The sequence below is a fragment of the Salmo salar genome, chromosome 16 (genome assembly GCF_965601325.2).
Source record: "Salmo salar chromosome 16, fSalSal1, whole genome shotgun sequence".
NCBI classification, from domain to species: Eukaryota; Metazoa; Chordata; class Actinopteri; order Salmoniformes; family Salmonidae; genus Salmo; species Salmo salar.
In genome coordinates this window covers 88,959,802-88,974,471 of record NC_138306.1, presented here as the reverse complement: position 1 = coordinate 88,974,471, position 14,670 = coordinate 88,959,802, and the positions used below count along the sequence as shown (strand labels likewise).

The following is a 14,670-nucleotide window of genomic DNA, read 5'->3' as shown; positions in this document are numbered from 1 at the left end:
TGAACAACATCAGAAGAACCAGTCAGTTGGTGTGATATACATATGACTTCATAACAGTAGGCTGTACAATACAGGGAATAAAGCTATTAGGGCTGTCCCGACAAAAAAAATGTATCCTGGTCGACAGAGTCGTCTGTTCTTTCGACCAATCGATTGGTATACATTTTAAAACTTGTATTTTTCCAAATATATACACACCCTTTGTTTGAATAAAATCAACTATATGTAGGCTGCTGAGCTTGTCTGATGCTTTAAGCACTGCAATAAAAAAAATCAAGACAAATTACTAAAGAGGGAGCCAGAGATCAATACAGCCTAACCAGAAGAAAAAAACCTGTTCCCGACCCTCCTTCTCCCCACTGCTGCTGGCCTTCTCAGATTCTGCCGTTACCCTCCTGAAGTCGCTGATAATAGGCTACACCAGCGGTCGGTAATAGGCTACACCAGCGGTCGGTAATAGGCTACACCAGCGGTCGGTAATAGGCTACACCAGCGGTCGGTAATGGGTTACACCAGCGGTCGGTAATAGGCTACACCAGCGGTCGGTAATAGGCTACACCAGCGGTCGGTAATAGGCTACACCAGCGGTCGGTAATAGGCTACACCAGCGGTCGGTAATAGGCTACACCAGCGGTCGGTAATAGGCTACACCAGCGGTCGGTAATAGGCTACACCAGCGGTCAACAGATTTTTCCATTTGGAGTGGCAGGTTATCGTACCATTTCTACTGATCTGCGTGCCAGTTATGATTTTCATCTGCGCATTTTCATGGAACAGTTTCATTTCATTTATAATAAAGTCTTCATATCTCAAATCAATGTCATGTGGTTATATCTAAATGAAAATGATTCAATTCTAAAAGTTACTTCTATTGCCAATATGTAAAAACAGCTTACATAAAGCCAACAAAAACACTGCAGCCTGCAGGTAGAACATATCCTGATGAAAATAGATATCCTATAAATCACATTGGCTACACATGGCCTGTCTGCAAGAAACTTGAAACATTCTATCAACTATTAATTTGGTCTGGCCTGTGCTAGCAAACTTGCAACATTGTATAAAATATTCTGGGCCCTTAGAGTTTCCCATGCCAGCGAGCTCCAGACAGACAGCTGTAGGCTATTTTGCACAAAGGATAAGAAGTAATTAGGTAGGCCTGTTTTATGACGTTTCCACTGGATCAGAGCATGACAGTTTTGGTGGTTATCAAAAGGGAGAGAGCTGGAAAGATTTTTCAAATAGGCTGTTGAGGAACTATTGTCATTCTCACTGGATATAGAAACAGACTTTGTTTACTTGCTGTTTGAGGCGAAGAAAAATTACTTTGAGAAACTCCACAGTGATGGTGAGTTAAGACAATCAAATTTGGAAAGAAGTTGAAGGTGCTCAACCAACGTGAGTAGAGGTGCAACCTAAAAATGTGTAAACATCATTGAACAGGAAAAGGCGCAACACTCGCTCACCATTTAAAAAATCTTAGTTTTATTAAGCAAGTTTAAAAGATTGACGTTTCGGTCTTCAATGCCCTTCAAACGTCAATATTTTAAACTTGCTTAATAGAACAAAAACAAAGTCATGAGTGAGAGTTGCGCCTTTTCCTGTCCAATGAATTAAGACAATCAGAAATAGTATCAGATCCCCAAATGGGCACATTTATAGGCCTACATTTGCACAGAGGTCAGCTAGCCTATAGGCCTACTTCTATGTGTAATCAGGGCCAGGTAGCCTATAGGCCTACTTCTATGTGTAATCAGGCCAGCTAGCCTATAGGCCTACTTTTACGTGTAATCAGGGCCAGCTAGCCTATAGGCCTACTTCTATGTGTAATCAGGCCAGCTAGCCTATAGGCCTACTTCTATGTGTAATCAGGCCAGGTAGACTATAGGCCTACTTCTATGAGTAATCAGGCCAGGTAGACTATAGGCCTAATTCCATGTGTAATCAGGCCAGGTAGACTATAGGCCTACTTCTAGGAGTAATCAGGCCAGGTAGACTTTAGGCCTACTTCTATGTGTAATCAAGCCAGGTAGACTATAGCCCTACTTCTATGTGTAATCAGGCCAGGTAGACTATAGGCCTACTTCTATGTGTAATCAGGCCAGGTAGACTATAGGCCTACTTCTATGTGTAATCAGGCCAGCTAGTCTATAGTCCTACTTCTATGTGTAATCAGGCCAGGTAGACTATAGGCCTACTTCTATGTGTAATCAGGGCCAGGTAGACTATAGGCCTACTTCTATGTGTAATCAAGCCAGGTAGACTATAGGCCTACTTCTAGGAGTAATCAGGCCAGGTAGACTATAGGCCTACTTCTATGTGTAATCAGGCCAGCTAGTCTATAGTCCTACTTCTATGTGTAATCAGGCCAGGTAGACTATAGGCCTACTTCTATGTGTAATCAGGGCCAGGTAAACTAGAGGCCTACTTCTATGTGTAATCAAGCCAGGTAGACTATAGGCCTACTTCTAGGAGTAATCAGGCCAGGTAGCCTATAGGCCTACTTCTATGTGTAATCAGGCCAGGTAGCCTATAGGCCTACTTCTATGTGTAATCAGGCCAGGTAGACTATAGGCCTACTTCTATGTGTAATCAAGCCAGGTAGACTATAGGCCTACTTCTATGTGTAATCAGGGCCAGGTAGACTATAGGCCTACTTCTATGTGTAATCAAGCCAGGTAGACTATAGGCCTACTTCTATGTGTAATCAGTGCCAGCTAGCCTATAGGCCTACTTCTATGTGTAATCAGGCCAGGTAGACTATAGGCCTACTTCTATGTGTAATCAGGCCAGGTAGACTATAGGCCTACTTCTATGTGTAATCAGGCCAGGTAGACTATAGGCCTACTTCTATGAGTAATCAGGCCAGGTAGACTATAGGCCTACTTCTATGTGTAATCAGGCCAGGTAGACTATAGGCCTACTTCTATGAGTAATCAGGCCAGGTAGACTATAGGCCTACTTCTATGTGTAATCAGGCCAGCTAGTCTATAGTCCTACTTCTATGTGTAATCAGGCCAGCTAGTCTATAGGCCTACTTCTATGTGTAATCAGGCCAGCTAGCCTATAGGCCTACTTCTATGTGTAATCAGGCCAGGTAGACTATAGGCCTACTTCTATGTGTAATCAGGCCAGCTAGCCTATAGGCCTACTTCTATGAGTAATCAGGCCAGGTAGACTATAGGCCTACTTCTATGTGTAATCAGGCCAGGTAGACTATAGGCCTACTTCTATGTGTAATCAGGGCCAGGTAGATTATAGACCTACTTCTATGTGTAATCAGGGCCAGGTAGACTATAGGCCTACTTCTATGAGTAATCAGGCCAGGTAGCCTATAGGCCTACTTCTATGTGTAATCAGTGCCAGCTAGCCTATAGGCCTACTTCTATGTGTAATCAGGCCAGGTAGCCTATAGGCCTACTTCTATGTGTAATCAGGGCCAGGTAGACTATAGGCCTACTTCTATGAGTAATCAGGCCAGGTAGCCTATAGGCCTACTTCTATGTGTAATCAGTGCCAGCTAGCCTATAGGCCTACTTCTATGTGTAATCAGGCCAGGTAGACTATAGGCCTACTTCTATGTGTAATCAGGCCAGGTAGACTATAGGCCTACTTCTATGTGTAATCAGGCCAGGTAGACTATAGGCCTACTTCTATGTGTAATCAGGCCAGGTAGACTATAGGCCTACTTCTATGTGTAATCAAGTCAGGTAGCATAGGTGCGTGTCCTTACTAGATTGTCTATTGTTTGGAGCGCTCCTGTCAATGAATAAATTGTAAACTCGTAAATGCAATGAAATAAACCAAAATGTTTTTCTCACAAGTGTAGCCTAGGTTGTTGCTCTGCAAACAACGTGTCCACTCCTACAATGACAATGGTAAGACATTATTATTATTATTATTATTATTATTACAATATTGAATGCATTCCCATAATTAAACAAACATTGTAGATTAGAAATTATGGGAATTAACGGTAAAAGTACTACTGATGATACTGGTTTGCCATCTCCACAGCCTCTGCAATGGATTAGTCCACTCAGACAGGCAATGGATTAGTCCACTCAGACAGGCAACGGACTAGTCCACTCAGACAGGCAACGGACTAGTCCACTCAGACAGGCAACGGACTAGTCCACTCAGACAGGCAAAGGACTAGTCCACTCAGACAGGCAACGGACTAGTCCACTCAGACAGGCAACGGATTAGTCCACTCAGACAGGCAACGGATTAGTCCACTCAGACAGGCAACGGACTAGTCCACTCAGACAGGCAACGGATTAGTCCACTCAGACAGGCAACGGATTAGTCCACTCAGACAGGCAACGGATTAGTCCACTCAGACAGGCAACGGACTAGTCCACTTAGACAGGCAACGGACTAGTCCACTCAGACAGGCAACGGACTAGTCCACTCAGACAGGCAACGGACTAGTCCACTCAGACAGGCAACGGACTAGTCCACTCAGACAGGCAACAGATTAGTCCACTCAGACAGGCAACGGACTAGTCCACTTAGACAGGCAACGGACTAGTCCACTCTGACAGGCAACGGACTAGTCCACTCAGACAGGCAACGGACTAGTCCACTCAGACAGGCAACGGATTAGTCCACTCAGACAGGCAACGGATTAGTCCACTCAGACAGGCAACGGTTTAGTCCACTCAGACAGGCAACGGATTAGTCCACTCAGACAGGCAACGGACTAGTCCACTCAGACAGGCAACGGGCTAGTCCACTCAGACAGGCAACGGACTAGTCCACTCAGACAGGCAACGGACTAGTCCACTCAGACAGGCAACGGATTAGTCCACTCAGACAGGCAACGGACTAGTCCACTCAGACAGGCAACGGACTAGTCCACTCAGACAGACTAGTCCACTCAGACAGACTAGTCCACTCAGACAGGCAACGGATTAGTCCACTCAGACAGGCAACGGACTAGTCCACTCAGACAGGCAACGGACTAGTCCACTCAGACAGGCAACGGATTAGTCCACTCAGACAGGCAATGGATTAGACCACTCAGACAGGCAACGGACTAGTCCACTCAGACAGGCAACGGATTAGTCCACTCAGACAGGCAACGGACTAGTCCACTCAGACAGACTAGTCCACTCAGACAGACTAGTCCACTCAGACAGGCAACGGATTAGTCCACTCAGACAGGCAACGGACTAGTCCACTCAGACAGGCAACGGATTAGTCCACTCAGACAGGCAACGGACTAGTCCACTCAGACAGGCAACGGACTAGTCCACTCAGACAGGCAACGGACTAGTCCACTCAGACAGGCAACGGATTAGTCCACTCAGACAGGCAACGGATTAGTCCACTCAGACAGGCAACGGACTAGTCCACTCAGACAGGCAACGGACTAGTCCACTCAGACAGACGTGAATCAGACAGGTGCCTTGTGTGCCATACATTATATATATATATGCCACTGCTCAACTAAAAACATATTGGTCGACCAACAGCCTATCGACCAATCAACTAAATTGGGTCAGCCTTAAAAGCTATTCAACAACCTAAGCCAAAAAGGGGCGAAAAGTATGAGTCATATCATCCTCCACTCACTATCACAAGGGTTAGAAACTACACAGACTCATTTCATATCATCCTCCACTCACTATCACAAGGGTTAGTAACTACACAGACTCATTTCATATCATCCTCCTCTCACTATCACAAAGGTTAGTAACTACACAGACTAATTTCATATCATCCTCCTCTCACTATCACAAGGGTTAGTAACTACACAGACTCATTTCATATCATCCTCCTCTCACTATCACAAGGGTTAGTAACTACACAGACTCATTTCATATCATCCTCCACTCAATATCACAAGGGTTAGTAACTACACAGACTCATTTCATATCATCCTCCTCTCACTATCACAAGGGTTAGTAACTACACAGACTCATTTCATATCATCCTCCACTCACTATCACAAGGGTTAGTAACTACACAGACTCATTTCATATCATCCTCCACTCACTATCACAAGGGTTAGTAACTACACAGACTAATTTCATATCATCCTCCTCTCACTATCACAAGGGTTAGTAACTACACAGACTCATTTCATATCATCCTCCACTCACTATCACAAGGGTTAGTAACTACACAGACTCATTTCATATCATCCTCCACTCACTATCACAAGGGTTAGTAACTACACAGACTCATTTCATATCATCATCCACTCACTAACACAAGGGTTAGTAACTACAGACTCATTTCATATCATCCTCCATTCACTATCACAAGGGTTAGTAACTACACAGACTCATTTCATATCATCCTCCACTCACAAGGGTTAGTAACTACACAGACTCATTTCATATCATCCTCCTCTCACTATCACAAGGGTTAGTAACTACACAGACTCATTTCATATCATCCTCCTCTCACTATCACAAAGGTTAGTAACTATACAGACTCATTTCATATCATCCTCCACTCACTATCACAAGGGTTAGTAACTACAGACTCATTTCATATCATCCTCCACTCACTATCACAAGAGTTAGAAACTACACAGACTCACTTCATATCATCCTCCTCTCACTATCACAAGGGTTAGTAACTACAGACTCATTTCATAGAACTTTAAAACATTGGCAGTTTGTCTACTTCACTTCTTTAGTCTACTCTCTGATCACTCCAGATAACCCAGTTATTCAGGGATGTGTTGTCAGAATTACAGAATTCAACCTATCAATAGACTGGGTCATAAATTATGGCGGTCTGTTACTCATGCTCTTACCATGAGGAACTGATTTCCCAATCTTCTCCTCCTCTTCTTCATCTTTAATGTTGACATTCAGCTCCAGTGTTTGACTGCAGTCTTCCAGCTTCACTGATGCCATCTCTGGATCCTGCAGTGCAAACTGGGCTCCACTGTCACAATCAGGACCCAGTGACTGTAGGTTTCTACTCAGTGTGGAAGGAGAGAGGCAGGCTGGGTTTGTCCTCACTGTTGATGTTACCGGCCTCAGACTTAATCTGAGTCGGCCTGTAGTAATAAAGACAAACGGACACAAAAACTGTCTTGACAGTTCTGGCACTTTTATTCTCAAACTATATTAGATCAGGTACCTAAGCATTAACAAACCATTCAATTAATTTCAAATTAAATAAGGTTCACACTATAAATTAGTCTACACAATGTAAATGCACTAAACCGATAGTAGATTTCCTAAATTCACACACAGAGCATTCAGAAGGTATTCAGACGCCTTGATTTATTCCACATTTTGTTACATTACAGCCTTATTGTACAAAGGATTAAATACCCCATAATGACAAAGCAAAAACAGCTTTGTAGAGTTTTTGGCAAATGAAATATCACATTTACATAAGTATTCAGACCCTTTACTCAGCACTTAGTTGAAGCACCTTTGGCAGTGATTACAGCCTTGAGTCTTCTAGTGTATGACACTACAAGTTTGGCACACTTGTATTTGGGGAGTTTCTCACATTCTTCTCTGCAGAGCCTCAAGATCTGTCAGGTTGGAAGGTGAGCATCACCGCACTCAGGTCTCTCCAGAGATGTTCGATCTGGTTCAAGTCCGGGCTCTGGCTGGGTCACTCAAGGACATTCAGAGACTTGTCACTAAGCCACTCCTGCATCGTCTTGGCTGTGTACTTAAGGTCGTTGTCCTGTTGGAAGGTGAACTTTCACCCCTGTCTGAGGTCCTTAAAAGGTTTAGGAAGAGCCAGCTCTAGGAAGAGTCAATCCTGTCTCAGAGCTCTACGGACAATTCCTTCGACCTCATGGCTTGGTTTTTGCTCTGACATGCACTGTCAACTGTGGGACCTTATATAGACAGGTGTTTACCTTTCCAAATCATATCCAATCAATTGAATTTACCACAGGTGGAAACATCTCAAGGATGATCAATGGAAACAGGATGCACCTGAGCTCAATTCTGAGTCTCATAGCAAATAGAGTACAATGTTTTTTATTATTTTACAAATTTGCAAAAAATTCAAAAAAACCTGTTTTTGCTTTGTCATTATGGGGTACTGTGTGTAGATTGATGAGGAAAATTTTGAATAAGGCTAACGTAACAAAATATGGAAAAAGGGAAGGGGCCTGAATACTTTCCAAATGCACTGTAAGGAATTAGCAACTCGTTCTCATTCTGAGAATGAAGGTAGGCCACTTGATTTCAACATCTTAAAAGTGGACAGGCTAATAAGCTTTTCAAACAGTTGGAGACAGAAGGGTGTGTTCATAACAATTCAACTGTTCAACCTTGTTATCTAACAAATAGATCCAATTTGGCTAAACTTGAAATATAAAGATTAGCTGGCTAGTCATTAGCACGTGGGCTTGAGAGATTGTTGAGACCTGTGTTAATTTTCTATAGCCTTATTCCTGCTACAAGAAGTAAGTCATTATTAGTGAATGTGCATTATGCATGGTTCTAGTTACATTTGTAACAAAAAAGGTCATTTTCATAGACTTGACAGCCAGATCAGTGATTGCAAAAACAACAAAAAAGCAGGTTAAACTGATCAAATAATAAATTATTAGTGGGTGTTATGGTTGTGGAAGGCTTATATTTAGCCTCGGTATAACTTCACAAGCCCTGAATTCATTCCATTATTGCTGACTGTTAGAAAGGCAGTGTATTCAACCTTTAATTATAACACTTATTTAGAGAAAAACAAAATGTAGATATCGTGAATCACCCATAAGTTTGAAAAACTCAAGATACAGCTGTATGATTTTTAGTCCATATCGCCCAACCCTAACGGACTACATTAGAATAGAGTACAATACAGTACGTAATTCTGTACTATACTCTGTACTGTTGTACTCTGCTGTACTGAACTAAACTTTTATTTCCTGTACTCTGCTGTAGTGCTTTCCAATCTTGTGAAACAGTAGCTATGTTTCCAAGAAGTTATCCAGTGATTTTTTGTTGTTGTTGACATTTATTAAAGGTTTGAATAGAAAATAGATCAGACAATTGCCCGCTAGGTTGTTTCCATTTAACTATCTTGTGTTGATAAAAACAGCTGGACGTAATGACGCACTCCATATTATCAAAATGATTTGGCAATGATCATTTATTTCATAAATACTGTTTTCTTCCTCATTTGTCAGAATAAAGAAACTTTGACAAAAGAAAGATCCACCCGTCAAACAGATAAAAATGTTGTCGAGCATTAAAATATTTCTCCTATATCTGGCGTTTCCATTACACATGTCGCAAATACTGTTTTTGCCACATAGCTTTTGTTGAATTCACCCGAGTCAATGGAAACCTGCCTAATGATGTCTGAGTGAGTGGTTCATACTTGGTCAGGTCTAATGTTTGGGTCAAGTAAAAAAAAAAAAAGACATCCAAAGACGTCGACGTCAGTCCGTGCTTACTGGGGTGTATCCTACAGTGTCGGCCTATAACTTTATTTTATAAATGTCCATCCATGTGGTAGGCCTAGCGTTTGTAAAACAGCCAGTTGCATTGGCTTTATTAGTCCTGGTTCCTGTGACTAATCATTTTGTCTATTTAAGCTCTGAATAGACCCATCAGCTACCCAACTTTATCAGGAGTTATCCTGAGCCTATTGGCAATGAGAATCAATGCGTTTACACAGCGGGAAATGCAGAAGTATAATTTGTTTTGCTATGATCAACTCATCAAAAATGTAGAGAAACTTGAAACCACTGATTATCATGACAATTTAGCTGACGGGGTTCAACTCCCGGACAACTGTGGTTTCAGAGTCCTGCAATAGAGCGGAGATGCTAATATTTGTGTAAACTCGACATAGTTGTGTTCTGTGGGTGTCACTGAGTAGACTGAACAATCCATAGGTAAGGCTGTAGAGTGCAATATAAATGTCCAACACAAACAAAAGACCCTCCATATTCAACTGGCGGACTGCGGTCCGGATACAGAATGGGGTCAATACGGACCACGGGTCCAAAAAATATATATAATAATACTTTTTTGGTTGGGCTTCGACCCCTGGTATCATATAAACACACATAATACATAGAAATTTGTAAAATTGCCGGAAATCTGCTTTAAAACTGCAAAAAAAATATCGCTCCCATCACAAAATGTATAGAATTGTGTGATATTACATTTAAACCTGCCAACAAGAGGGTTGTGAAGATTTTGGGGTTGCAAGTTGTTTGTTACTACGCCAATAAATAACAATATCCATCTGGACCTTTGCCACCTAGGAAATTTGTGTGACTGGACCTTCTCAAATAGTACTGGAGTATCCCTGCAATAGACTGACTGGGAAGGTGATTTTTTTTTCAGTCAAAGTCCTGCAGTAAGAGCTAAGATATTAATAGGTGTTAACTCTTGGTAATTGTATTCTGTGGGTGTTACCCGTTTCATTGGTTCACAATCCAACCCGTTTCATAAGTGCATATAAAAATGTCCCCAATGCAATTATGTGGTCTATAAACATCCACAGTGTGATTAACGTTTTTTTGTTGTTGTTTATTTTCAAATTAATGAATTATTGTAATTAATTTTAAATTAAGTAACATTCCAACCATGTTTAGCGTTATCTGGTCCAAATATGACGACATTCCATTCATTTGAATCAGTTTGTATCATTTTCAATGAGAGCGAACCACAAATTCCACTATTGTGGCTAATCGTTATTGTGGCTTGCTTCACATAGGTAGGGACAAGGGATGCATCCAGCAGGAGGACGGAGACGTTGGCCACGATCAGATATAAAGGAATCATGTCAGTTCTATTCATGGGATTTATATCTGCAACTTTCCAAAACGTTTTTGTTCTGAACATCCCCAGGTGAAATCCACTGACTTATATACGAACCTGGAAAGCCTCACAAATGAAAACGTGTGTGTAACCCCGCGCTGTGTTCTTGTAAAATATTTATTATCACGTTCTTCACTCACTCGGCTTGACAGAAAAATAAGACATAACCTTTCCCAAACGTGATAATACCTTGACGGATTTGTTTTTTTTAACATGTTATTACGTATTAGTCAGTTTAAACGTGCTATTACATACCTGTAGTAATAAAGAGAAACGGTCAGCACAGTTCTGGCGTTTTCTTTATTCTGTAGAATGGTGGGCGCCAACCCGGAACTTCCTGTTCCCCCACTACCACAGCGCAACAGCGACAATATTGGATTGATGGGCTAACTACTACTAAACCATGTAAAATATAAAACTGAGATTGATTAGCTACACAAATAAAACTTGGTTTAAAAAACTAAAGGGGTGTCTGTTTTAGTGTCTAAGTTTTTCATCCATTACATATGTATTGTAGATTATCTCTGTGGAAGGCCAAGAAGATCATCAAGAATCTCAGCCACCAGAGACACAGCCTGTTCACCCTGTTACCATCTATCAGGTGGAGACAGTACAGGTGCATCAAAGCTGGGACAGAGAGAATGAAACCACTTCTATCTCCAGGCCATAAGACTGTTAAACAGTCATCGTTGATTTGATTTAGAGAATATTGGCGACTAGCAACTTGGCTTGTCCCAGTGTGTAGAGGTGTGGTGACATGCTCATTTCAACTTCCTGTCCTCCTTAGCTTCAGAAATAAAACTAAATATGTCACTTGAAACATCGTTTTTTAAAATAATTTATTATACAAAAGAGAAGAGTTTGACCAGCATAAATTCATATACAAACTTTATTTTTCATTGGCAGATCAATTTAGTTGGCTTGAATATGGTTTTCCCAAACAAATTCAATATCAATGACTAACATAACAAATCTAGTTTTGAAAAGACAATTTAATAAATACATGAAGTCGTTTCAAAGCCTGTTTATCATTAAAGAAATAGTAATTTAGTAGTAAAAAAAAGATCCCAAACTAGTGATGAAAACTGATCATCACACCATCTCTATCTGATACATGTTGTGTCTACTAACTCATTCCCACAGAAAACTGATCATCACACCATCTCTATCTGATACATGTTGTGTCTACTAACTCATTCCCACAGAAAACTGATCATCACACCATCTCTATCTGATACATGTTGTGTCTACTAACTCATTCCCACAGAACACTGATCATCACATCATCTCTATCTGATACATGTTGAGTCTACTAACTCATTCCCACAGAAAACTGATCATCACATCATCTCTATCTGATACATGTTGTGTCTACTAACTCATTCCCACAGAAAACTGATCATCACATCATCTCTATCTGATACATGTTGTGTCTACTAACTCATTCCCACAGAACACTGATCATCACATCATCTCTATCTGATACATGTTGTGTCTACTAACTCATTCCCACAGAAAACTGCAGAGGGAAGCAGCACCAAAGCACCCTCACACCATCACACCTCCTCCTCCATGCTTTATGGTGGGAAATACACATGCCGAGATCATCTGTTCACCCACACCGTGTGTCACAAAGACACAGCGGTTGGAACCAAAAATCTCCAATTTGGACTCCAGACCAAAGTACACATTTCCACCGGTCTAATGAACATTGGTCATGTTTCTTGACCCAAGCAAGTCTCTTCCTCTTACTGGTGTCCTTTAGTAGTGGTTTCTTTGCAGCAATTTCACCATGAAGGCCTGATTCACACAGTCTCCTCTGAACAGTTGATGTTGAGACGTGTCTGTTACTTGAACTCTGTGAAGCATTTATTTGGGCTGCAATTTCTGAGGCTGGTAACTCTAATGAACTTATCCTCTGCAGCAGAGGTAACTCTGGGTCTTCCTTTCCTGTGGCGGTCCTCATGAGAGCCAGTTTCATCAAAGCGCTTGATGGTTTTTGCGACTGTACTTGAAGAAACTTTCAAAGTTCTTGACATTTTCAGTATTGACTGACCTTCACGTCTTAATAAGGTCTTTTACCAAATAGGGCTATCTTCTGTATAGGTATATTGAGTGAGGGATCAATATCTTGTCACAACACAACTGATTGGCTCAAACGCATTAAGAAGGAAAGAAATTCCACAAATTAACTTTTAAAAAGGCTCACCTGTTAATTGAAATGCATTCCAGGTGACTACCTCATGAAGCTGGTTGAGAGAATGCCAAGAGTGTGCAAAGCTGTCATCAAGGCAAAGGGTGGCTATTTGAAGAATCTCAAATATAAAATATATTTTGATTTGTTTAACACTTTTTTGGTTACTACATGATTCCATATGTGTTATTTAATAGTTTTGATGTCTTCACTATTATTCTACAATGTAGAAAATAGTAAAAATAAAGAAAAACCCTTAAATGAGTAGGTGTTATAAAACGTTTGACCAGTAGTGTGTATATATATATTTTTTTTACTTTGTTTGCAAACTGATATGTGACACGTATTAATGCCAAAATAACATTTTATTTTTAGCTAAACAGGCTCTGTCCCACCTGCCCTGAATGACACGTGGCCACTGCCTAAATCTATTATCACTGCGCTTTCAACCATATAAAAGCCAAACAAAGTTCAAATGGGAAAACAATGTTAGATATTTTGTTTATTTATCCAACAACAATGTGTTATCACTGTGCTTCAGTTGAGTTTGCATTAACAGTACATGGTGCAAGTGGTAAACGCTGTTCAATAAGGTTCTGACAAATTATTACAACAATTGTGAAGATCTCACAGACCTGAAACCTGCTGTCCTGAACATGCACACTTTCTCTGACTACATAAGAACATTATAGTTACAGTAACCCCAAAATATGTCCATGGATGTTTTATTTGTTTAAAGGTTGAATAAATACTATTACATTAGTTTGTAAGACAACCAAAAAAGTCAAAAGTGAAGGTTAGTACATGATTCCATTTGTGTTATTTCATAGTTTTGATGTCTTCACTATTATTCTACAATGTAGAAAATCGTACAAATAAAGAAAGACCCTTGAATGAGTAGGTGTTCTAAAACATATATTTGAGTTAATAAAGCCGCATACAAACATGTCTCTTTTTTACTTTCTTGTTAAAGGCAGCTCCAAAATGCAGGTGTTTCAGCCTAGCTCAGTGCTTTCTGTGGTGGAGGGGCAGCCAGCGGAAAATACACAGCGTAGGGGTTGGTAATGTTCTCTAGTTGCGCCGTGATTGGCTCAATGTTCTGTCACTCATGGGGACACAACATCACCGCAAAATCTACGGGTAGAGCTCAAAAACTCTAGGATATTGGGTGCTGCCATAGACTCACATTAGAAATGGCCACCCAAGAAAGCTCAAGGTCAGATAAAATGACGTCAAATCACTTGCGCTGCCCTATGGGACCCCTGATCACGGCCAGTTGTGACCAAGCCCAGGATCGAACCAGGATCTGTAGAGAAGAGAAATTATAGATAAAACGTATCGGTGCTCATCGGCCATTGGATATAAACATTACACAACAAGTTTAAAATTGTAAATTCAACAATGAGTGCCAAGGCGCCATTGCAGCCCCGGGTTTGATCCCAGGCTGTATCACATGACCCATGAGGCGGCGCACAATTTACATTTACATTTACATTTAAGTCATTTAGCAGACGCTCTTATCCAGAGCGACTTACAAATTGGTGCATTCACCTTATGATATCCAGTGGAACAACCACTTTACAATAGTGCATCTAAATCTTTTAAGGGGGGGGGGGGGGGGTTAGAAGGATTACTTTATCCTATCCTAGGTATTCCTTAAAGAGGTGGGGTTTCAGGTGTCTCCGGAAGGTGGTGACTGAC

General features: G+C 41.1%; 1 protein-coding gene across 1 annotated transcript in view; it reads right to left on the bottom strand.

Moving 5' to 3' along the window:
* Positions 1 to 14,670, bottom strand: part of LOC145850207 (uncharacterized) — a 32,208-nt gene that overhangs the window by 6,751 nt on the left and 10,787 nt on the right. Inside the window, exons 1-2 of the mRNA XM_045696754.2 lie at positions 11,031 to 11,120; positions 6,776 to 7,024 (exon numbers count right to left, since the gene is read on the bottom strand). Of these exons, the coding sequence (XP_045552710.2) occupies positions 6,776 to 6,878 (103 nt within the window). The 5' untranslated portion in view covers positions 6,879 to 7,024; positions 11,031 to 11,120. Of the gene's footprint in view, positions 1 to 6,775; positions 7,025 to 11,030 lie in introns of the transcript that reaches the window.